Source organism: Telopea speciosissima, unplaced genomic scaffold (assembly GCF_018873765.1).
Source record: "Telopea speciosissima isolate NSW1024214 ecotype Mountain lineage unplaced genomic scaffold, Tspe_v1 Tspe_v1.0131, whole genome shotgun sequence".
Classification (NCBI taxonomy): Eukaryota; Viridiplantae; Streptophyta; class Magnoliopsida; order Proteales; family Proteaceae; genus Telopea; species Telopea speciosissima.
This window is the reverse complement of record NW_025317467.1, coordinates 40,567-65,069: the sequence shown is the minus strand read 5'-3', so window position 1 is coordinate 65,069 and position 24,503 is coordinate 40,567. Positions and strand designations below refer to the sequence as shown.

Here is a 24,503-nt window from a genome sequence, read left to right as displayed (position 1 = left end):
TTGCATTTATTGGGAAATTTCCATACACAAGTACATTATATATGAAATTTATTACCCTCAATGGTAATAAAATGAAATTGATCAATTCAACTAAGAACATATAAATGAGAAATGATATGTTTATTCTTAGCTAGTTGAAACTCATGATCTGTATCTGCTTGAATTAACTTGATCTTCTTATAATGGTTGAACTGGAGTTGCATAAGGTGAATTCCAATCTGCATCAAAGACTTGTTGAAGCTGTGAGACAATGGCAGGATTATATGTCCCAAAGGTCACACCTGCAGTGGTATAGAAGTAATCCCATATAAGATTACTGGTTCCAATGTGAGCCCTCACATCAGTTACAACATATTTTGCATGGTTCACTCTAGTGAAATCAGGATAAATATTCCCAGTGCTTTTCCCATTCTTCAGGGCTGGCCCAGTCATGTTGTACCCTGGAACCATATAATACTTGATCTCCACTTTACCAGCACAGTTGTTGTACTTTGAAGATGAACAGAGGACATTGGAGTATAGGAGAGACTTCAGGTACTCATCTGTGCCATTAAGGTAATATGCCCAGTAGGCTGCTATTAACTTGACTGTTGCATGCTTGGAGAAGACAACCTTGTATCCAGAAAATATTTTAGAAGATGCAGAATTGATTAAATAAGAACCCCTGGAAATAATTTTTTTTTTTTTTATGAAACAGGATAAAAGGGAATTGTGATATACCTCAGATATTGCAGATGAAAGGGATGACCAAAAAATTGTTGGATTCAAATATTGAGATTGGCCAAGCCAGTCCATGGTATTAATTCGAACAGTCGCCCCAACCCCCACAGATTTGATTGTATCCACCCATCCTTGTTCATCTGCTTGATACATGCCAAATAACATCTGCATAGAATGAACATTTCAGGAAAGATAAAATACGACAGACAGACAAGGCTTAGAAGTGATTTGAAAGTGAATTGGATCTATAAGGGGTGAAGAAGAGGCTAAATCTTTGTACTTGAAAGACTGAAATACTTCGAAGATTAGTTCTTGGGTCTAGGAAATTTGGTCAGAAACAGAATGTGATTTTAGAGACCTTTCCGTATACGAGGGATTCACTTACGTAAGCTTGTATATTTTTGTATATTGTAGTATAGTTTTGTGACTTTTATCATATATTACAAATAGGCAAGGCATAATAATGTACTAGATATGATAGAGAAATTCAAGAAGGTACATTAGCATGGAGTTGGGATCCTGTCATTTGAATGATCTCTCTACCTTAAGGTTCTGTGGGTTCACTGAATAACTTAATTTGATTTTGGCAATTTTTGCATGGTTTAATTTAATCTCTGAACTTAACAGCCTAAAAGACACAATTTACATTTTCCAAACAAGATTGCAAATTACCTCTGGAGGAGAAAAGGAGAGATAGCAGGTGTCATTCCTTGAAGTTGTATTAGTGTAACCAGGAGTAGTGATTGCAACTTGAAACATGTAAGGGTCTGACAATGGTGGATAGCCTGCTACATGGGGAGTCTCCACATAATATGGAAGTGGTGATCTGTGAACAATAAGAAGATGAAGAAAAATTAGATATTTACTAAACATATATATTTTCAGGAGTTTTCACTCTTTTCTTGTAGTGGAAGAGCTGGTTTGAGTCCATAACTCTAGATGGAGTTTGGTCTTGAAGATTAGCTCAGCCCTACCATGATGTCTAGAAGAAATATATCCTCTTATGTATACAAAACCAGAATATGTGTGCTCAAAGTTCTATTGTGATGACAAATGCTAGGTACAAATAGACTTGCTTTGCTGATATTCTTTGTGATCTGTGTATGTTCATCTCCCATCCTTCTGAAGTATTCTTAACTAAGAAACAGTTAAGAAATTTCTTAATAGGAGATGAACCCAGGCAGATCACACAGAAAATAAGATTTATATATTAGTAAAAGTTGTATCCAATGCTTTAACAGTGGAGCAGAAACTTAATCAGTTTATTTTATTTGAAAAAAAAGAAAGGAAAATCAATATGATCACAGTCAACTTCCTATAACATACCTGCACCTCTCTTGGAAGGGGATAAAATGTGACCAGCAAGGAACTAGTCTCTCAATCTGCCACTGCTGATCCCACACTGTTTTTGTATAAACTGAAGAATTAAGGAATGCAAGCTTCCACAGGTTGCTGAAGTATAACTCCACCTTTGTTGCTACACTTGGACAATCAATAAGATAAATTCCAAGTTCTTTGACCTACAAGTATTACAAATATTAACTCTGGTATAGTGGAATCAGGCATCCAAATTGGTTATTGAAAATAGTATTGGAGTGTATTAAACCTTTTAAACCATATATCATCTGTACTTCACAGTCCAAAATAATAACATTATTTAGAGACAGTCCATTAAAATGGTTGCCTTAGAGCACCCATGAACTAGTGAAGAGAACATTTATTCTTGAAGTATGATTCACATTCAACTAAACAGACCATATAGATCATTAGTTGACAAAATATGCTTTCTATGTACAGATAACACCTAGTACCCAGGGGAAAAAAGTTACATAAATTACCTGAGTTAGAGATTTCCAGTCATTGTTGGCAGATCCAATATAGATGTCTTTATTATCTGATATCCAGACTTTTGCATGGACAATGCCGGAACCGTACCAGTTACTTAGTGGTAAGGTAACGTTCTGAACATTCGGTCTCCCTGAAGCAAGGCTTGCTGATTCATTGTCATAATCAGGGTAAAACCCAGAGTACTGTAAAATCCTGAAACACATTTGATCCCACAACAAAGACACAGAATCATGAGTTCCATAATCTTAACTGGAATGATAATACTCTGTACAAAATTTGTTGTAGAAACCAATTCAACCCGTTGAAGGATGCTTGAGGTACATGCCTTTCTGGTTCTCAACCAAAACTAGGTCTTTCACAGGTTTGAAGACCCATAAGTAAGTTCTCTAACATTGTTGCAAGTAACTAAACTTAATTATGACTATGGTACTAGCTAGCCCCAATACTCTCTCAATCCTTAACCTCTTCAACTCACTTCATTCAAGCAAATGGCATAAAATCAGAAACTAAAACTTGGAAACAAAGACCAAAAAATCTATATCAAAGCAGACTAAAGCAACCAAGTTTTCAATCATGAACTACCATAAAACTTCTATAAGTTTTGTAAGAGCTGAAAACTGCTGTAGGTGGAGGTAGCAAACCCCTGTTTTATCTTTCAAGCAGGGGTGGCAATTTCTAACCCAGCCCAACCCGGCCTTTCCTGTGCTTGAGTCCTGCCTTCAGCTCTGCATCTGACAAGAGACATAATAGGCCAGGCTTGGACTTCACATATGGCCTAGCCTTGCTCTATGTCATAAAGTACAGGTGACAAAAAAAATAAAGTTATCACCACCAGCCATTTGGCAGACACACACAGGTCTATATTATAGATAAGAACAACCTCGAACAAAGTTATGTTATGTTGTATTTGATATGCATTTTTAGAATAGATTTTGGGTCTAGAACGCATTCTGAAAGCCGATCCTTCTCTATTTTATCACGTGTGTTCTAGACATAAAATCTATTCCAAGAATGCATACCAAACACAGCCTTAGTGGTATTTCATAATAGTGAAAAGGAAAAAAAAAAATGCTGCCTGGTTGCATGGATCATGCAATACATGAGGGCAAGAGGGTCTTTTTCAAAAGAAAAGGAGAGAGGATGACACATGCTGGACACTCGGAGCCGTGTACCAGGCTTTTTTCCTAGAAAAAAAATAGGCAAAAGAGAATAATTTAAAGGACCATCTGGACACTGTGCCCCTACCCTTCCCGGAAAATTATCACCTCCGGTTTGCTGGCCGGCCCAGTTCCCAGTTCCTCTAATAGGGGATGGTGGACCCCACCCGGGCAGGGTGTTTGGGCATGGGTAGAGGGTCATTTCAGCCCCCTTTGTTAGAGGAACTGGGGACTGGGCCGGTCAGCAAACTGGAGGTGATAAAGATCCACCCTTCCCCCCCAACCCCAAATTGTTTGGGGTTAGAGAGTTTAAATAAAGGGATATGTGTTTTCCTTGTTACCTGATATTGACATTGCGATCAGCAGCGTTTTGAAGAGACTGATAAACTTGAAGACCCTCATTAGCTCCGAAGCTCTCCATCTGGGTGGCTGTGTATCCATAGTCTCCTGATTGAGTATCGTTGGGAAGCGCTATGAGCTCCCAATACTGGGCGAGTATGTCCAGATCTCGAGTTGAGTTCCCGGCCAACCACCGGAATACATCCGCTATAATGTATGTTAGATATGTTAGATTTGGTGTTTACTAGTAAAGCTCATCAAGAGAGAGAGAGAAAGAGAGAAAGAGTGAGAATTACCAGAGGAGAGAACGCCAGGTACACGGGGGAGATCGGTCATGTTGGTGGGGATAGATTGGACCAGCCATGCTTTGCACTGTGGTTCTGATTGAGAGAGAGAAGTGAGAGGAAGAAGAGATAAGCAAAGGCCGAATAAGAGGAGGACAAGTTGAGAAGCCATAGCAGAGCAGAGCAGAGCAGAACAGACAAGAGCTTGAGTAGGACTTTTCCGAATCCTGTTAAATATACAGAAGTCAAACGAATCTTCAGACGGCTTTAGAGTTTATTCCTCCATATCTTTCGCAAGTACGTGTTGCATGCTTTCTTTGACAATTTGTCATTCCTTTGTTCACATTATATGAGAATGAGAGAGAGAGAGAGAGAGAGAGAGAGAGAGTTCTGATGAATTAGTGCAATTTTTGCTGTTCTAATTAAACATGATGCACGCCGGCAGTTGACACCGGCGCTCCTTGCTTTGTCAGTCATCCATAACTATATATTCTTATCCTTCTCATCACAATATCACATGTCAACTCTACGGCGCGTCTGCCCATAGCGGTGAGAGCGGCGCAGAGTGTGTCGTGCGCACAATGATCGCCTTACCCCCTGCCTAGCACCTTGCCCGAGCGGGGGTAAGGTGGTCATTGCACACGAGACACACTCTGCGCCGCTCTCACCGCTATGGGCAGCGTGCCACAGAAGATCAGGGTCCCTGACTCTCTTCTTAAAATCTGAATTTTCAAGACACTGTAGGTCTTTAAGAAACAGTTTCATGTATCATAGGAGGAGAGAAAGATAAATAAATCTACAATTGGCATCATACGTGCCTAAAAGAGAGAAAGAGAGAGAGAGAGAGAGAGAGTTTCTGTGGAATTTTTATCGTATGCGGTTCCTTAGTGCCTCTGACAAGAAGAGGGTGGAACCCAGGGGAATATAGAACATCTGCTGCATTAGAGGCTCTAAAGCAGTTCACTAATGATTTTTCTGGGTTTCATTATTTTTTCCAAATTCAGCGGAAGGTCTGAGTTGCTCATTACCCATAAAGAAGAGCTAGGGCAACTTATAACGTTAGAGCAAGGAAAACCTTTCAAAGAAGCCGTGGAAGAGGTATCCCATTCACTTTGTTCTGACTGGTTACCCTGCAAGTTGTTTTCGATCCGTCTTTTCATCATCTTTAGCATATATATATAATCCTGTGTACTCACTTTGCAGGTTACATATGGGGCTTCTTGCTTCATTGAATTCTATGCTGAGGAGGCAAAACGTGTGTATAGTGATATAATTCCAGCAACTGTAGCTGATCGCCGATTATTTGTCTTAAAACAGGCAAGTTGAGACCAGATTTGTGCTTCAAGTTCAATTTCATTGTCTCTTAATTGCTATTTCTGAAACTCCAACTACTTTCAATTCCTAGCAATAGATGAGATGTGATTTATCTGAATAAGTGAACTGACTTCTTTCTGGGTAAAGTTTAATCCACGTACTTAAACTTGATATATGCCTGAAGAATTTATCTATTTGTGTCTCTTAACTATCAACAGTTCTCTACCTTGATAGAAAGTGGTTGGAGAACTCGTAATAAAGCTGCATTACCTTTACTCTCAGAATTGTTCCACATGTTGAAATATCCAACTCAAAAGCTTAATCTATTAGGTGGAAAGGGCCAACTGGTATATGATGGCATCTAAGGGCCCAAATTTTTTCAATATGGGGTTATTCCCAAGTCCCAACACCACGTTCACAATGTGTTTCTTCATAAAGCTGCATTGCCTTTATTCTGATGGTCAGAATTGTTCCACATGTTGAAATATCCAGCTCAAAAGCTTAATCTATTAGGTGGAGAGGGCCAACTGGTATATGATGGCATCCAAGGTCCCAAAATTTTTCAATATGGGGTTATTCTTAAGTCCCAACACCACATTCACAATGGGTTTCTTCATAAAGCTGCATTGCCTTTACTTTGATGGTCAGAATTGTTCCACATGTTGAAATATCCAACTCAAAAGCTTAATGTATAAGAATAAGAAGGCTCCTTAGATTCAGAATTGGGTAAGGAAGGGAAGGGTTGTAAATTCAGTTCTGACAGCCAGCGTGAAACATGGCATAACACCTCCTCAGCATTTGGTTTTTCTGAATTGAACAATACTTTATTCCGGGCATTCCAAACATAGTAGCATGTAATAATAAACACCGCATTTTACCAAACATAAAAAAAAAAAATAATAAACACCGCAAAAAGTCAAGAAAAATAAACTTTGTCTAGTTTTTTGGAGGAAAAGAACCAAACACAAAAATCACTTATGGAGTCATAAACTAGAAATTCAGTGCGTAAACCCAGAGGGCCAGCCACCCAGATGTGCTTGACCCAGTGGCAAAATAGGAAGAGATGCCAATAGGATTCGATGCAATTTCCACAGAACGCACAAGTGGGGTCGATCGGCGTCCATTTGGAAAGAGAAGCCTTGATTGGAAGCCCTGCATGTATCACACGCCAGAAGAATATCTTAAATTTTGGATGAATTTTGAGTTTCCAAAAAAAATTCCACCAAGAGGTATAAATAATATTTTGGGCACCTGGGGAACCCAGCAGAAATTTAGCAGCAGTACGAGTGTTAAAGATGCCATTCTTATGAAAAATGCACCACCATTTGTCATTGGATGTAAGTAAATTAACATTAAAAATCAGAGGGTGCATCATAGTAGGCAACAAGGATCGGGAATGATTGGAAGAGTTGCTCTCCTCTCCCAAAATCTGATCGACTGTGGTCCGTTTGTCACGAACAACTATCTAGTGCAGTAGGTAGAAGTGGAGCGTAAGAGCCTACCCTTCTAGGAGGTCTTGGGTTCAAGCCTCTTGATTCTCATCTTGCGTCTCTCCCTCATAGAATAGGTACCTATCAAAAAAAAAAAAAAACTCTGATTAATTAGGACGACGAATGACCCAACTTTATGATCTAGATTTACTAGTCCCACATCGAAAAAACTTGTGTGAGTGAGCAAGTGTCGGCTTTAAAAGATGGTGAATATGTGAGAACATAAAAAATTTTGCAATGGTATTAGATTCTTTACATTACATATGTTCTATATCGAATGAGCAACCCATGATATTCAAAATGATAATTTCTATAGATTTACTTAGGGGGATTTTCTTATTGAGACTCCTCAATGTGTCAAATAATTTGTAATCTTACTTTTTTGCTCTTTTAGTGTAACACAATTTTTAGTCCAAAGAGGGTATAATAGTGTTATTTTACATGTATACTCGAAAAAAATGAGTTTGATAATGACATAATGATGTTATTTTCAACTTATTTTTGAACATCCTTTTATACCCCTATCTTAAAGGACTTTTGGGAATAAGACGAGGCAATTAAAAGGTGTCAAGTTCTATCTTCTAAATACACCTATAGAAGTGTCCCTCAAACACTACTTAAGACTCTCTAATAGTTTTTTGATGAGAAGAAAGTCCAAACTGAATTAAGTAAAAGCTGTTCTCAATGGATGTATAGTAATAGGACAACCACCATGCAAAATCATAGCTTTACATGATAAGCTATATGCTAAGTCTAATAATTGAGACTCTTTCCTACTAATATTTATATAACCAAGAAGTTTCATAGTTCTATATATCTCCAGCGAAAGGATAAACACCTCCCAAAGCCAAGCCATTGAACGTTCATCCTAAAACCAGCTACAAAAAGCTCCAATGTCCGTCCATACGGCTAGCTCTTAGCATCTCTATTCCAAAGTTCCCTACAAGGCCATGCCATTTTCTCCTGTGATTGTTTGATACAAATTTTGGTATTTAACCTAGGGAGAAAAGAAGGTTGCGTGGAGCCTACACCCAGACAGAAGAAGAGCAAAATGACCTCCAGCCTCCTAGCAATGAAATGAAAAACCCCACCCCCATTGGATGTCCCCACGTAGGTTCTCATTGCTGTCCGCACTGGTGCAGGAGCCACACAACTTGGCAACGATCCCCCTCCCATTCTAAAATTACCCCACTCACTAGAGACTGTTATAGTGAATCAATCATGGATAGTAGCTTTGATAACATCATTTTCAGCAGATTATGGTGCTGGACTCATGATGATAAGAGCTTTTTTTTTTGTTGCAGATGGGTACTCTCTCAACCTCAATTTGTTTTTTCTCTCAATGCAGTTTGTCTTTTGGGTCCAGTGTTTAGCTATCTCTGTTCCTGCTTCTATCATTTTCGTATTGGACTACATCAATCCCTCATTGATTCTATGAAATTCATTTCTTGCATAAATAGGATAAACAGCCCTGTTGCTCATCACTTAGCCTAAGGAATGAATGTCTCTTCCTGCTCTTCGTTCCGAGTGGGGGAGTGTATCCTGGTTTTTGATTGAGCTGTCCCAAAAAAAATAAGAAAAAAAACAGATACAAATTAAAGAACCACATCAACTTTGACTCAGAAATAAGCTACACTAGTCCGTTAAAAAAGAAGAAGCAAAAATAGTCAAATTCAGCAAAGTATAAAGTAAATTAAACTACTGTCACATAATTCCAAGCAGGAAGCAAAACAAGTAAATCAGTTTGAAAACTTAGGGATCCATTTTCAAAGTAGAATTTCAACTCAATACCATAGAAAAACGAAACAGAGAAAACTCAACCAGAGCCCTGAAACTAAATGACAAAGGATAGAATGAGAAAAGAAAAATAACACATTTAGCATCATCATCTAAGTTTCTCCTTCCCAATGTTCTTCTTAGCTGCTTCCTTGATCTTCTCAATATACCCTTCGATAGGAGGTGTTAATGTCGCCATAAACCGATTCGCAGGAAACGGTGTCAGATCAGGAACTAGTGCAGCTTCTCTGAGATTTTCTCGAAGAGCGTCAATTGCCTCTTTCTTCAATCTTAGCAGTGTTGATTCTGCCGCCTGTCGGGCTTGGTGCCGCCTCATCAAAACCCGACTATACTCCTTTGCAAGACGCCGACCATCTTCAACAGTCAGTTCATTCCTCGGAATTTCCTTCGCATCAACTAGACCTAATGAAATCAGATCCAACCCTGGAGTCCCAATAACCATCGGAGATTCCTCCTCACTTTTTTCCTTTTTCTTAGCCTTCAAAGCATCAATTTCTCGTTGTCGCTCTTTGCTTATGAGACCAGTTTTTCACGCTCAGCTTCTCGTTCCCTCTGCTTCGGCGTCAGATAACGGATAGGCATTGGAGCATCCATGCATGAATCAACCATCTTGTTAAGGTGTTCAGTGGCTTCACGCATTCGACCTCCACCTCCACCTCCACCTCCAGAAGATGCGCCTTTTTTCTTTGGGATGATGGATCGTTTCAGTGGTGCAGCTGTCTTGAGCTTTCCTTTACCTTTTGCTGTTCCACTGACAGAACATCGTTGTAGAAACTGATGATTAAGTGCTTCTAAGGATGAAGTCAGAAGTTTCAATCTTGAGACATTCATGTTTCGGATCATCCTTCAGGAACAAGTGGAATTAGGATTTAATACAAAACTGAGCTCGGTACCTGTTTAAGGGAAGAAGATATGTAAGAATTGTTTTGGAAGCTGTTTTTTTCTCTCTCAACATTGAATGCTTCAGTTATTTTTTTTTGGAAATTTTACCGAAACAATTTGAAAAAAAAAAAAAAAGGGTCAAAAAACTAACAATGATAGAATTAAACTGAAAGCCCCACAAACTAAACAGAAAGTTAATCCTTAGAACCCAAAACACAATGTTCATAACATATTAAAAAAGAATATAGCACCAACATATTAAATTAAACCTACGAATAAAAGCTCGAATCCATGATATAAATTCACAAAAAAACCGAACTAAGTAGCACATGTTCTTGTACCATCCAAAAGTCAACAAAATATCATACAAGTGTCTTCCCCCATACATGAAAATTGTATACTAAGGGGTTTAGTACTGTAGAAACCAGGACTCCCAAATCCTTGGGGTGGGGGGTATCTCAGTTGGTAAGGACCAACACCTCACAATTAAGAGGTCATGAGTTCAATACTCCCTGGAGGCCTACATATTTTGAAAAAAAAAAAGAGAACCAGGACTCCCAATCCTACTAGGACTAGAAATAGGATTCTACCATGACGAGAATAGCTACCAAAAATCACAAATAGAATAGGAATGTTTAAATAAACCAAAATAAATTACAGAAGTTGACAGAAGCCTATGAAAAAAAAGTGTGTACATTTGAGAAGCAAGGTACCAAATAGCTCTATGTAAGGAATATGACACTAAGGATCTTCTGTTGGATTGCACATCCATTGTACAACATTTGCTGAATCTCCTTCTATGGTAGCACAAGTAACCTTTCCTGATTAACAATGCCTTCCAACTTTTAGTGGCAGCAATTGTGTGCTTGTTGAGCTCCATCCCCAATGGTCTTGAAAAGGCCCTACAGTAATGTCCCATCTTCTTATTATACCCCAGTACCTGATGGCCCTAGGTTTTCTAGAGAGCATTCATCCAAATTCAACTTAACCATATCTTCTGGTGGGGGCTGCAATAGGATTGGCAACCTGTTCACCACTTCCATTGAGAAAAGCAAGATAACCCAATCAGCGGGTCAGCTGGACTGTTCTTGAAGATTATCAGCTGCTACTTAGTTAGCAACCCCGTTCTTAACTCTATCAATAACCTCCAAGTTAATATCAGCAAATTGATTTTTGAATAGTTTTGCATTTCGCTCTCCCCATACACAGCAAAATGTAGCTTGCAATGACGCTGGCTATAAAAATTTCCCTTTCCTAAAGGAATTCATACCAAGAAAGTCTCTTCACATCTTCTGGAAGAATCCATGTGACATGAAACAGAGCAAGAAAATGGAGCTAGATCTGTTTGGAAAAGAAGCAATAAGGATATAGATTATCACTAGACTTGACTTCCCTCTTGCACATTAAACCTACATAAGGAGAGAGAGTATCTTCCCTGGTCATCTCTTCTGGAGCAAATTACAGATGAACATCTTTATATGATAGATTTTCTATCCTAATGCACTGCATTTCACTGGAGCTATGGATCTCTATATTCCCTAGTAAAGGAAAGAACCATAGGGGCTCATTTATCTGCAGAGACAATGTTACACAACAACAACAACAACAAACTTAGCCTTATCCCAACTTAATGGGGTCGACTACATGGATCCAATAACATAGAGTACGGAAACAAAATAGGAATGGGGGATGAGATGAGATATGAGAAAAGGGAAAATAAATAATAAAAAAAACGATGAAAGATGAAAGTAAGAGGAAGAAGGCACAGCCCAACAAGTCAGGAGAATCTAAGCTAAATGGGGTCTGCAACATGGATCATTGAGAAAGGATGTCTATTGCACTCTCTTCTCTCAAAATTGCCTGCTAAAGTTTTAGACCTCACATATTTCCTAATGAGAGAAGTTATGAAGCCACTGATCATTGAGAAAGGATTCACTAAAGGAGACTGAAGAAGATTCTATTGCAGGAGATAATACTTCCAAATGTCATTTATTTATTTATATAAGGCAAATGCCCTTTATTTTACTTTTGCAGGGAATGTAACTTGGACCAGCCAAGAGAAATTTTTGAATAGATATGAACTTGGATATCAGATATCAGCATTAGAATAGCATCTCTCTATGATATCTATTAATTTGTTGAAGCAAATGTTCTATATCAAAAAATGCAAATACTCATGCATATACATTTATGATATAATTGTTATGTGTTAAGCCAATAACCAGCATACCCAAATGAGCACATATCTCGGTTCTCATATGATACAAAAAGCTTCTGCACTTATTAAATAAAACCTTGTATTTAAACTATGGTCCTTGTTACTCGAATATTCATACATATCAAAAAAATAAAAAATAACAACATGCCATTTACCAGATACAACAAAATACTATCAAGTCAACCAGTTAAAGCTGAGGAAGTGGGGAACAATTTCGATTAAGAAGCTTTCTGATTTTAATAATTAATGGGACCCATGAAAGGGAGAACCAAATAAAATGGTTAGAAACATTTTGCGTTACTCAAGCCGGCATTCTCGCTTCCGCTTCGTCCACACCTGCTCGTGCATTTCACAACTCTGTTCTGAAACCAAACAGAAAAGGAAAAACCTAGCATTGATTGTCATGGAAATTTTCACAACCAAGTTAAGATCAAAACAATCAGCCCATTTCACAATTCATATCACAACCCAAAATCTCCGTTGGTAACACTACTTTTCCATGGGAGTGTTTCTGAGGTGAGAGTGTTTCCCCCCCCCCCTCGAGGAACACTTTTGTGGGAGTGAAACAAGTTTAATAACAGGACATAGGAAGTGTTTCTAAATCAGAAAAGAAACAGAAACATGTTTGGAATGTGCTTTAATAAAAACACTTCTGGTTTTTTTGAATCCTCAACTCATTGAATGCCCTTTAATCATCAGATTATACGAAACCAGATTCTTTATTTGATTAAATATCCTCTCAGCACCTTCACTCCTTCCCATCAATGTAAGACATCCAATTGGTGTATTTATGCATTTAAAGTTGGATTAGCCAATTGGTCATAAACCATTTTTGCATCTTCAAGAGCATCACAGTTACAGAAAAAATTGAAAGTGCACCATCAATTGAGTGATCAGATTCAAATCCACATCCGATATCAAGTCCATGAGCAACTTTACCTCTATCTAGAAATCTTAGTCTACCACAAGCCCTTATAACACTATCTCATATAAACACATTTGGGCTATGGCTTTGACACTCTCATCAACAAAAACAATTCTAAAGTGTATCACATTCATTTCGCTCCTTGAGTAACAAGAAATCAATAGTAACATCTTGGGAGGAATTTTGTTAAATATATGCAAGGCATCCTCCACTAAATTACATCGAACATAACCCACAAAAACTGAACTCCAGAACAAGGTATTCCTCTCAAGCAGAACATCAAACACATGTCTGGCATCTCCATTTCAAAACAATTAGCATACACATACAATAAAGAGCTCCCTACAAGGTAGAAATTCTCTGATCCAGATTTCAGAATCAGCCCATGAACCCGTTTCCCATCCTTTAACGGATTTAAACAAGCACAAGAACTTAGAACAGAAGAAAAAGTGGTCTTGTTGAGCTTAAAGTGGTCTCATTGAGCTTCATCCCCGATCTATGCATTCAGGAGGCTAAACTCAGAGCTTCTTCAAACGTTCCCACTGGGAATACGCAGAAACCATAGTCTTCCAAAAGACACTGTGTTTGTGTAGGCATTTCATCGAAAACCTTTCTAGCAATCTCTAATTCGGTTTTCACACAGAAGCACCTACTTAATCCAATTCAGTTAACAAAATTCATCTAAAACGCGTCCCTTCAAAGGACAAGAGAATAAGAGAGAGAACAGAGACGACTGTTCACGTAGGAATTTCATCGAAAACCTTTCTAGCAATCTCCAATTCGGTTTTTTCACGCAAAGGGACATACTTAATCCAACTCAGTTAGCAAATCCAACTAAAGGAAAAGAGAATAAGAGAGAACAGAGACGACTGTTCGCATAGGCATTTCATCGAAAACCTTTCTAGCAATCTCTAATTCAGTTTTTTCACGCAAAAGGACGTACTTAATCCAATTCAGTTAACAAATCCATCTAAAACGTGTCAACTCAAAGAAAAAGAGAATAAGAGAGTGAACAGAGAAGAAGAAAAAATAGTATCAAACTGAAATCTCTGTATTATTTTACTTGGGAAGAATAAACTCCATGTACAAAGGTACAAGTCAATCTCGGACGAACATGAAGAAGCAACAAAATCAAAATAGGGAGTAAGCCTTTTCCCCCAAAACTGCAAACTTAACAAAGTTTAAAAAAAAATGGTAGAAAAACAAAAGCAGTAATATCTCAATCCAATAATCAATGGGAAATGTACCTCTTGATACGAAGCAAAAACGCAAAGATCCTGGACCACCCGTGCTGGATGCGATCCGTCAATTCCAATTGGTAAGAAAGAGGCGCTCCCTGAGCTGGAATGTTGAGAACTTCAGAAGGGAAAACTATCATAGGTGATCTCAACCAGCCACTGTGTCAAAGGGTGTTTTTGTCAATTCGAGGAATTGTCAGAGGCCTAATTACCAAAACACCCTCCACTGCTGCGCTAGTACGCTTCCAACTGCCTCGGAGAGACTTGAGGAGTTGAGGATCATTTTCCACATCTTCTCTCTCCACAAAAGCAAAAGTCGCATCGAGAGAGAGAGAGAGAGAGAGAGAGAGAGAGAGAGAGGTGATCGAAATACAATTGAAGATCACTCACAGAGAGGAAGTAGAGAGCGATCAGTGATTGAGTGGAAAAGCTGAGAAGAGAAGATGACGGAGGCAGTGGTAAGGAATAAGCCAGGAATGGCGAGCGTGAAGGATATGCCTCTCCTCCAGGACGGACCCCCGCCTGGCGGTTTTCCACCAGTCCGCTACGCTCGCCGCATTCCCAATACAGGCCCCAGCGCTGTTGCCATCTTCATGACAACCCTCGGTGCTTTCTGCTGGGGCATGTATGAGGTTGGCAAAGGCAACAAGATCAGGAGGTGTATAACCTACTTCTCTCTCTCTCTATCTTATACATATCTGTTATACATCTTGGATTGATGTTAGGGTTTGAAACACATTACATGATTGCTCTTTTAGATCCCAGTTATTATGAAACCTAGATTTTAGTCGTTTCCTGAAGTCTGGTCAAATGGAATTATATATTCAGTTTACGTCAATATACACTTGGTCTATGTGCCTCTTTGTTTTTTTAATTAGGATTTAATGTGTTTGTCATTCAGGGTTGGGATTTGTTGCTTGATAGATTCATTGGCTTAACTAGACAAGTTACACTACAAAATACTGTTTCTGTAATAATAAGTTCTCATTGTGTTTATTGTTCTGGTTTTGAATTCAATGGAGTTACTTGGTATAAATTTATCAAAATTGTATGAGACTTGGACACTTAGCTACCTTGACAATGTTTACAATTTCAGAAGTTGTAAAATAGTTCAAAATTTCACTTCAAAAATCAAAATAAAGAGTTTCCACGGCCATCCGCTACTGTCATTTGTTGGAAGATAAGTCACCATCTGTTCCAAGTCTGTAAGATCGCAATCCTCTTTGCTCCCGTTGTTCATGCCACCTCTACTCCAAGCTGGACAAATTTCCCATTGGCCCATAATCAACCCATTATATCCTTTAATTTGATAGAATTATACCACCCTGACCGACCTGATGAATCATCATAGCCGTCCACAGAGATGTGGTGAGAGAATCAGAGAATAAATCTGATTTAATGATTCCATTCTTTATATTGGATTGGACAGATGTTGAAGACCCTTCAATTATTTTGGTTTTAGCATGTTTATATGCTCCGTATCTAGGTCTCTAATGTTTTCAGTGTCTGTGTGCGCAGTGGGGATGTAGAAAGGGTTTGGACTGCCTAATTGATGCCGGCAGACCAGTCCATCCGGGCTTGTTTGGGCCTTATTTTGAGCTTTTGTTGAAATATTTGGGCCTTGGGCTAATTATTTTGGGTGTTGCTGGCTTAAAAGGCCAACTTTATAAGCCTTCATGAAGGGTTGTCAGTCATATCGGAGTATTTTAGTTTCTAGTTTCTATTTCCTTGTAGTTCTAGGCCTATGGGTGTATTTTAAGTTTATATTGCAGTTCAGATTCTATTTTGTGCGACTGATTCTAGAAGCTCCAAACACTGTTAAAAGAGTTCCTATTTTTTGGTCCAAGGACTTTCTATTTTCTATTTCCTTAGGCTGCATGAGGCAGTGTGTGATAGTAAAAGAGTGTAGGGAAGTGAAGTGAGATTAAAGAAAATGAATTTCATATTATTGTTTGGTTGTCTATGAGAAACTTACAAGAAAAATCGTCCACAACGATCATCCCCACTCACTCTCTTTCTTCCTCTTAAGAACAAGGACTCCATCTGCATCTTCTACAACAATTTGAATCTCCCATAATGTAGAAGCATGATCATCACCATTGGATGTGGTTTAATCTTTTATTTGGACCTGTTTTGATATTATATGGCTATGGGCTTTTGTTTTAAGTGTTTTTATTTGTAATTGGCTCAATTATAAGGCCCAAATTATAGGTCCAAACGGGGTACACGAAATTAGTATTTTAATTAGGTAGTTAGTATTAATAGGGCCCATTAACTATTAGTTAGGAACTTATCTTGTTAGATAAAATTTATCCTATTTGTGGGATTTAGTTTGGAAGAGATAAGGTTAGTTTATCTATTTATACTATCATTTTTTTATTAATTTATTGTTTGAATCAAGTATGAAGCTTAGGTTAGTTCAACTTCTATTTTGTCTTTTTGCTATTTTATAAATGTATGTAAGTGATGCAGATAAGTCACTTGAAGGGCTTATTTTATTGAAAATAAGCTTTGGGTTGGGTTATGTAGGTGTTTGGCTTTTGATCCCACAAGTTTACTTTGTAATTGACCAATATGGGTAGAAAGTAGGAAAATGGGATTTACTTCATTAGTTTAGAAAGTAGGAATATGTAATTGGCTTTGAGTCTGTTTTCTTTACTATTTCACTTTCCTAGTCAATTTAGGACACCTTATTAGTTAAGGATTGGGTCAGGTCTTTCCTCTTTAATGTTTGAGTCTGTTTTTGAGTCTTTTATGTAAGTTTATAAGGGGCTACAACCTTGTACACGAATGGAGACAGGTTGAGTAGAAATGAATCGAACGATTTTTTTATTCAACAAGGGGCCACACGTCATAGATATGTAAGAAAGGTTAGTATGGCGGAAGTTAAAGAAGCTTTAAGAAAGATGAAAGCAGGCAAGACTCCAGGCCCAGATGAGATTCTGATATTAGTTTGGAAAACCCTTGGAGGTTATGGGGTTTATTGGTTAACTAATCTGTTTGATAGGAGTATGAACACAAAGAAGATGCCATATAAATGGAGGAGAAGCATTGTAGTCTCGATATACAAAAATAAAGGTGATATCCAAAGCTGCTTTAACTATAGAAGTATAAAGCTTATGAGTCACACTATGACACTTTGGGAGAAGGTTATTGAAGCCCGTTTGAGAAGAGAGACCCATATCTCTGTGAACCAATTTGGATTTATGCCAGGTAGATCCACGATGGAAGCTATCTACTTATTGAGGAGGCTAATGGAAAGATATAGAGATAGCAAGAAGGATCTCCATATGGTCTTTGTTGACCTAGAAAAAGCCTATGACCGAGTCCCTAGAGATCTAATCTGGCATGTTCTAGTGAAGAGAGGGGTTTTTAGTACATATGTGGACGTAATAAAAGATATGTATGAAGACGTGGTGACTAGTGTTAGATTTGTGGGAGATCAGGGAAAGGAATTCCCAATTACGATTGGGCTACACTAGGGATCAGCCTTAAGCCCTTATTGTTTTGCGCTTATCATGAATGACCTAACCATTGGCATTCAAGACGAGGTCCTATGGTGTATTCTCTTTGCCGATGATATCGTTTTGGTGGATGAGACAAAAGCAAAGATTAATGCTAAGTTAGAGCTATGGAGATCAACCTTGGAAATAAGAGGTTTTAAGATTAGTAGAATGAAGACTGAGTATTTGATGTGTATTTTTAGTCACACTATGATGGATATTGACATGATGCGAATTGAGGAAAGAGGGATACCGCAAAGTGACCATTTTAGATATTTGGGGTCAACTATAAATAAAGAAGGTGACATAAAAGATACTATTTCACAATGAATTAAAGTGGGATGGATGAAGTTGAGATGTGCGTCCAAAGTGTTGTATGACCGAAGTATTCCTCTAAAACTTAAGGAAAAATCTATAGGACTGTTGTACAACCGGCTATGATGTATGGGGCAAAATGTTGGGTAGTTAAGAAGTGTCTTATCGAGAAGGTATGTGTGACAGAGGTGAGGATGTTAAGATGGATGTGTGGAAAAACAAGGAAGGATAAACTAAGAAAGATCGTCTCAGAGCTGACTTAGGAGTTGCTCTGATCAATGCCAAGCTCCGAGAGAGTCATTTGAGGTGGTATGGTCATGTTCAATTGAGGCCTAGGAACACCCCAGTAAGGAGGAGTGATATGATTCCAATTGAAGAAGCTGAAAGAGCAAGGGGCAGGCCTAAAATGACCATAGGAGAAGTTGTGAGGAAGGACATACATAGTCTAGGTCTTGTACCGTGTATGACCTCGGATAGAGCCTTTTGGAGGCCAAGGATCCATGTAGCAGACACTATTTATCTTAGATTCTCCTGACTTGCTGGGGTGTGCCTCTTTCCTCTTACTTTTATCTGTCACTTTTATCCTTCACATTTCTTTTATTTTCCATTGTTCATTTGTCATTTTCCATTTTTCACCTTTCATCTCATTTCCCATCCCTCTTTTTCCATCTCTTCACTCCACTTTTTTTGTCTAGTCCTCAGTTTTACCTACTTTGTTTGTTTTGGATCCATGTAGCCGACCCCATTAAGTTGAGATAAGGCTGAGTTTGTTGTTGTTGTTTGTTGTTGCTAGTGTAAGAAAACATTGTCTTTTCCCTAGGAGTTCGAGGTTTTTAAATCAAGGCTGGTAGTTTGATTGGGTAATGGCTTGAGGTAGGATTTGTGTTTTTCGAAGATTTGGTGGGTTTGAGTTTGTACTAGGTTGAGAAGAAAAGGGATTTAGATGGGGGGAAGATTGGATATTAGATGAGTCTGTGGGTTTCTCAGTGGAAACAAATTATTTTGGCTCTTTGAATGGTAAAAAATGATTGCTTCGTGTTGGTGAAGAGGCCAGTACTTTCAAGACTGTTGGAAGTGCTGAAAATAGTACTTGGTGAAGTACTCAATTGTGTAGTGGTTTCTTGGACTTCTCTCCATTTGGGGAATTTCCATGTAGCCACCTTTGATTCTCTCCATATTGATGGTGCGAGGTCTTTTGCTGACATAGAGCAGTGAGCCTGAAAAGAAAGGTCCCTCCACAATATAGATAGCCCATTTTGGGCTCCCCCTTTAGTGAGACGTTAGGACAGAGAAGCAAAAATGATCACCTGGCTTCGAATTTTTTTTGCCTCATAATCAACCCATTATAGTAAAAAACTGCAGTTTTCAAAAAATACATAAAAATAATTAGAAGGAGAGTTTTCCTTCTCCCATGGAGAAGGGTTCACCCACCCATCTAGGGTCATTATTACTCCCTCTTATTAGACGAAGGTCGAAACTACCACTCCCTCGTAATAATGCCTATCCCACTACCATAATGACTCACGGTGAAGGGAAACTTGATCCTAAGAAAAAATTCTCCTATTATTCAAACTTAGTCTTCTTCCTCTCAACAATGGAGCCCAGGGGGCTATGGCAGCAATGGTGGTGGGCTTCGGCCAACCGTGTCTGCTACCACAAAGGCAGCGGCTTTCCGATAATGCCTCTGTTGACCTTGCAAAGTTTGGCAATCTGGCAGCAGTAAATCAGAGAGAGAGAGAGAGAGAGATCATTGCTTTTAAGACCCCCTCCCCCCACAAAAAAAGGGGGGAAAGAGGCTGAGAGGAAAATGCCATGCACATGAACAAAGTCTGCCTTCTTTTTCTCATCTTAGTGTGATGTGACCTTGCTTCTGAGTTTGAGTATTAGTTTGTTCAAGGGCCATGTTATCAGAGACTAGAATGTTGAAGCCCATTGTTGGGGTGAAAATTTATGGTTTGCCTTTACACTTGGCTGAAACGTAATTGATGGGAGTGGGTGGGTTGGTTGGAGAGGAGGGTGCATACACTGATCACATGTTGCTTTCCCAATATTGTCCCACCAAGCTTGAAGATGGAGGTGGAGGGAATATGTTTTGAGATCATGGTAGGGTGTGTTGGGTACACATTCCTATTTTGCAATAATGTGGTCCATTATGTGCCTAGATCTAATGTATGGGCGCTAGATTGGGCTAGCCTAATATGTGATAGGATAAAGGGCTTGATTTAACGCGTTCCATCAGCTCTGGAGCTTTTGACGTATCGTTCAAGTACCTAACATTTAGTGTCAGAACCAAACACCACGTCACAGGTTCAAGTCAATGAAAGGACTACCTAGAAGAGGGCTATCTAGAGTAGAGTGAAAGCCGTCAAGAAAGGGCTACCTGCTGCCAGGTAGAAACCCTGGGGCAGAGCGGAACCACTGGGAAAGGGCTACCTATTGCCTAGAGTGAGAGCCACCAAGGACGACGGCTTCGGAAGCATAGTGGTCTGTTATGTGCCTAATGGGGCTTGATCTAGTGTGTGGGAACTAGATTTGGACAGCCTAGTATGGAATAGGTTAAAGGGCTTGATTTAATGCATTTCATCAGCTTTGGAGCTTTTGGTGTATTGGTCAAGTACCTAACACGGTCCAACTCCCCGAATGTAGAATTGCATTTTTGGGAGTGTCACTATGGAATGTACACAGTTTAGTATTTGATCTATTCCAACTTTTAAGCAATCTTAACTCGATGCAGTAGTTAGATCTGAAGAAGAGGAAGAACAGAATAACCCATGCAGTTTGGTATGGTTCATCTCTGATCCAGTTTTCTGGATCAAACCAGGCCTACGGTTAAAAAATCTCTCCAGTCCGGTCCAGTTGTGGGTCTAGCTGGGTTTATTTTATTTCTTATTTCCTTTCTTAATTCAGTAGTTGAGTGTGGGCCTTGGTGCAATGGTAAGGTTGCTCCATTGTGACCAAGTGGTCACGGGTTCGAGTCTGGAAACAGCCTCTCTGCGGAAGCAGGGGTAAGGCTGCGTACATTATAACCCTCCCTAGACCCACAGTGGCGGGAGCCTCGTGCACTGGGTACGCCCCTTTTTTTTTTTTTAATTCAGTGGTTGAGTTACTCAAGGAAACTCCCAAAGCAGCTGGCTGATTGGGATTGAGTACCTTAACTGTTGGGTTGTCTTTTCTTTAGTAATTGAGTCAGCTTAGGACTCCTCCAGAGCACCTGCGTATGTTGGGTTTCCTATTCAGTTAAGATGTCTTTTTTTATTATTATTTTTCAGTCTAAGACACTGCCAGCTCAGGTCTACAGTCCTATTTTGAGTTTCGTTTTAAGAGTTCTATAAATATATTGTAAGGCTTGACAGTCCCCATGATTTGATAAATTGGTTAATGTCTTCAGCCTTTCGGTTCTGTATGATTCAGAGCTCTCTCTGCTGTGGTGATTCAGTAGAAAACTGGTGGTGATTCCAGAAAGGCGTCACAGTGATTCTGTACTTGATTGGGTGGGATGTCAACTCAGAGGATCAGGTGGGATTCCTGATTCATACCCTCTCTTTCCTTTTCTCTTTTTCTTCAATCTTACAGGTCAGAATTCTCTATTCCTTCTTTGTGCATACCTTTCTCTTTCATTGTTCTAATCTGGTTTGCTGATTAAGTCACGGTTCTCTTTAGTTGTTTTCCATTCTGTTAGCATACAATTTTTGAATCGTGTATGGTATCTTAGTTAAAGTTCCATTTTCAGTTACTTTCTGATCGCTTTCAAGTCTCCCACTTGAGATCAAACTCTTCTAAAAATTTTGTTTCTGCTCTCATTTGCTAGTTCTGGTTTTATATTCTGGCTTCTGTTTTTTTTGTTTTTTGCTGGTTTCATGTCTTATCTTTCCATCAATTTATAAAAAATCCTAATCTGTTCTCCAAATTCTGAATTTCTAATTTTTTTCTGGTTGCTGATTTCTGATAATTGTTTTTTCAGTGATTGTTATTTTTGTCTATTTAATCCATTAAATAGTTGTATTCTGAATACCTAAATTTCTGAAATCGAATTGCTTATCTGAAACTATGTTCTAGAGTTCTACCCTCAATAGGATTCTTCCATAGTTCAGAACCTGGATAATTCTTCAGTCCAAAATTAGCCTTGGACCAGATTATTGGTCAGATCAGACCTTTCTTTAATTTGTTATTTGTTTTCTCTTGAATTCTGATCTGTTCCTAATACAAACTCTTGGTTTTCTAAACCCTAGCATTTAGGTGGTCAGAATCCCATTATAACTTCGTCCCCTGGTTGACCCAAATAAAGAGAAGTGCACCTCCCTACTACAAAGTGCTGAGCCAGATTAGTGGCTTTTGTGTTGGTGAAGACATGGATGTTTCCTTCAAGTTTCTGCTTGGATAGTCCACTACTTTCGGCAGAGAGATAAATGGAGCTCCAATCGGCACCATAGAGGATGCTGGCTAGCTGCATGTGGAGGAGAATCATGTCATCGCTGTTTGGATTCATTTCATTGATTTCATAATGGTGCCTAAGAACATGTTCTGGGAGTGGGAGGTTGCCTTGCATTACTTTTGCCTCATTAACTGTTTTGCTATTTTTATTTTTATATTTACCTTTTCAGGTTTATTACCAGAAATGCAGGAATGGATTGTGGTTTCCTTATACATGAGTTCTGTTGGTATTTGCTTCAGAAAGAAATTAAAATGATCGTTAAACAACTTAAGCTGTCTGTATTCAATAATTTAATCCTTTAATAGTGTAGTGTTACACGGATATGCTTATGTTGTGGCTGTTTCGTTCCCACAGGGCGATCAAGGAAGAAAAATATGCTGCTCGTCGCGCTATACTGCCCATGCTTCAAGCAGAAGAGGATGAACGGTATAGATCCTTTTTTTAGTTGCCTCTTTTTTGTCTTTTACTTTTCCCTCTGTAATTAGTACAAAAATGGTATATGTATGAGTTGGATCCGAGAATATTAGACTTTCATAAGTGCCCCTTCTGGAAAATCTCATTTCTGTCCCATAACCTGTACAAAATCTGTTGCCTCCGTCTCCTTTCAGATTTGTTAAGGAGTGGAGAAAATATCTAGAGGAGGAAGCCCGGATAATGAAGGATGTGCCTGGTTGGAAAGTTGGTGAAAGCGTCTACAATTCTGGGAGATGGATGCCCCCTGCAACTGGCGAGCTCCGACCTGATGTCTGGTGAGAAGTGGCATGTTAAGTCTTTGCTTCTCCCATCAGAGAAAACTTTGTGTATGGTGTGTGGATAAGTCATTTAACTGTTGACAATTGAATCTTGCTCTTTCACAGCAAGTTCCTTGCATTTTATTATTGGTCTTCTCTCCTGTTTGGGGAACTGAAATCTCTTGGAATGATAATAAAATATTGGGACAGTTTCAATGTTTGTACTTTAAAATGGCCTTTGATATGGATCACTTTGACCAACAGAAATCTTTGTGGTTAAATGAGCAACAAACCAATGTTATTGATGAAACTCACCAATCAATAGGGAAAACAAAATTAGACTAAAGAAGATACAACCCACAAAGGGGAAGCAGGACATATGACCAGAAGAAACAAAATTAGCAGCTAATCAGATAAGTAAATCCCCTATATATCAAGGAAACTAGACTGGCTCCGTGCTTGCCGATGTCTTTGCGATAGAGTTGCATGATCTAGAGGCTCAAACACTCGAGATGTTTGTGATCCCATGTCAGAGATCAAGCATATCTTATGCAACAGTATCAGTGGATTGTTCCTCCCTGCATGCTGTCCATAGTATCACCCTCCTGTCCCCTTTGACTGGAAGTGCTTTTATATGAAGAGCCCTTCAAGCCCCATTATGGGAGCTCTCACCTCAGCTTCTGTTGAGTTGCTACATTGTTGATTCTTTGTTTTATGATTTTAATTTTTAAGGCTGAGAAATTAAAGATGTGAAGGTGAGTAGAAGATGTAATATAATTGAGCGAAACCTTCTAACACGCCTCATAATCGGTTGCCCTGTCTTAGAAATCCATTGTTGGGAAGAAATGCCCAAAAATTGACCTGTTGACTTTAATTTAAAAGGGTATTGTGAATGTAAACTGATTAATAAGGTAATACCATATTTTAGAAAAACTCAGCCATTTAAAGATGGGAATCAGAGAGTTTCATTTGGTCATAGGCCTTTTGACATTTCAAGTTTGCTTATTTTTTCTTTTTCTGCATTTGAACATGCCTATTGTTTTATTTTATTTTTTTATAAAATATGCGAGGCAAGTTTAGACAATATAGTGTACATAAACTTATTGGTCTAAATTCTATGACATGTTTTGCATTGTGTTGTTTTGAGATTAGAACCAAGTATGTAATTTATTGTGTTTAAGTTGTTTAATTGATTCAAAGAAGCTCTGAACTGTAGTCAAAACCTAACATGTCAACATATACCAACAAACCTGATAAAACCAGCAGGCTTTGCTGTTTTTGGTTCTACTCTTGAATTTTGTTCCTTGTTA

At 38.7% G+C, this 24,503-nt stretch overlaps 2 protein-coding genes and 1 pseudogene across 2 annotated transcripts; 1 reads left to right on the top strand and 2 right to left on the bottom strand.

Moving 5' to 3' along the window:
* Positions 1 to 123: 123 nt before the first annotated feature.
* Positions 124 to 4,532, bottom strand: LOC122647738 (phospholipase D Z-like). The gene is made up of 7 exons (XM_043841071.1): positions 4,361 to 4,532; positions 4,067 to 4,271; positions 2,559 to 2,760; positions 2,047 to 2,240; positions 1,393 to 1,546; positions 721 to 885; positions 124 to 612 (listed from the first exon to the last, which is right to left on the bottom strand). Exons 1-7 carry the CDS (start codon positions 4,518 to 4,520, stop codon positions 178 to 180), a joined length of 1,515 nt encoding a protein of 504 aa, XP_043697006.1. The 5' UTR covers positions 4,521 to 4,532; the 3' UTR covers positions 124 to 177.
* On the top strand, positions 4,443 to 23,414 carry LOC122647740 (NADH dehydrogenase [ubiquinone] 1 alpha subcomplex subunit 13-B). Its single transcript, XM_043841073.1, has 4 exons — positions 4,443 to 4,461; positions 14,609 to 14,870; positions 22,817 to 22,888; positions 23,071 to 23,414. The coding sequence occupies exons 2-4, from the start codon at positions 14,656 to 14,658 to the stop codon at positions 23,213 to 23,215; spliced, it is 432 nt and encodes a 143-aa protein (XP_043697008.1). The 5' UTR covers positions 4,443 to 4,461; positions 14,609 to 14,655; the 3' UTR covers positions 23,216 to 23,414.
* Positions 8,817 to 9,859, bottom strand: LOC122647739 (annotated as a pseudogene).
* Positions 23,415 to 24,503: the final 1,089 nt, after the last annotated feature.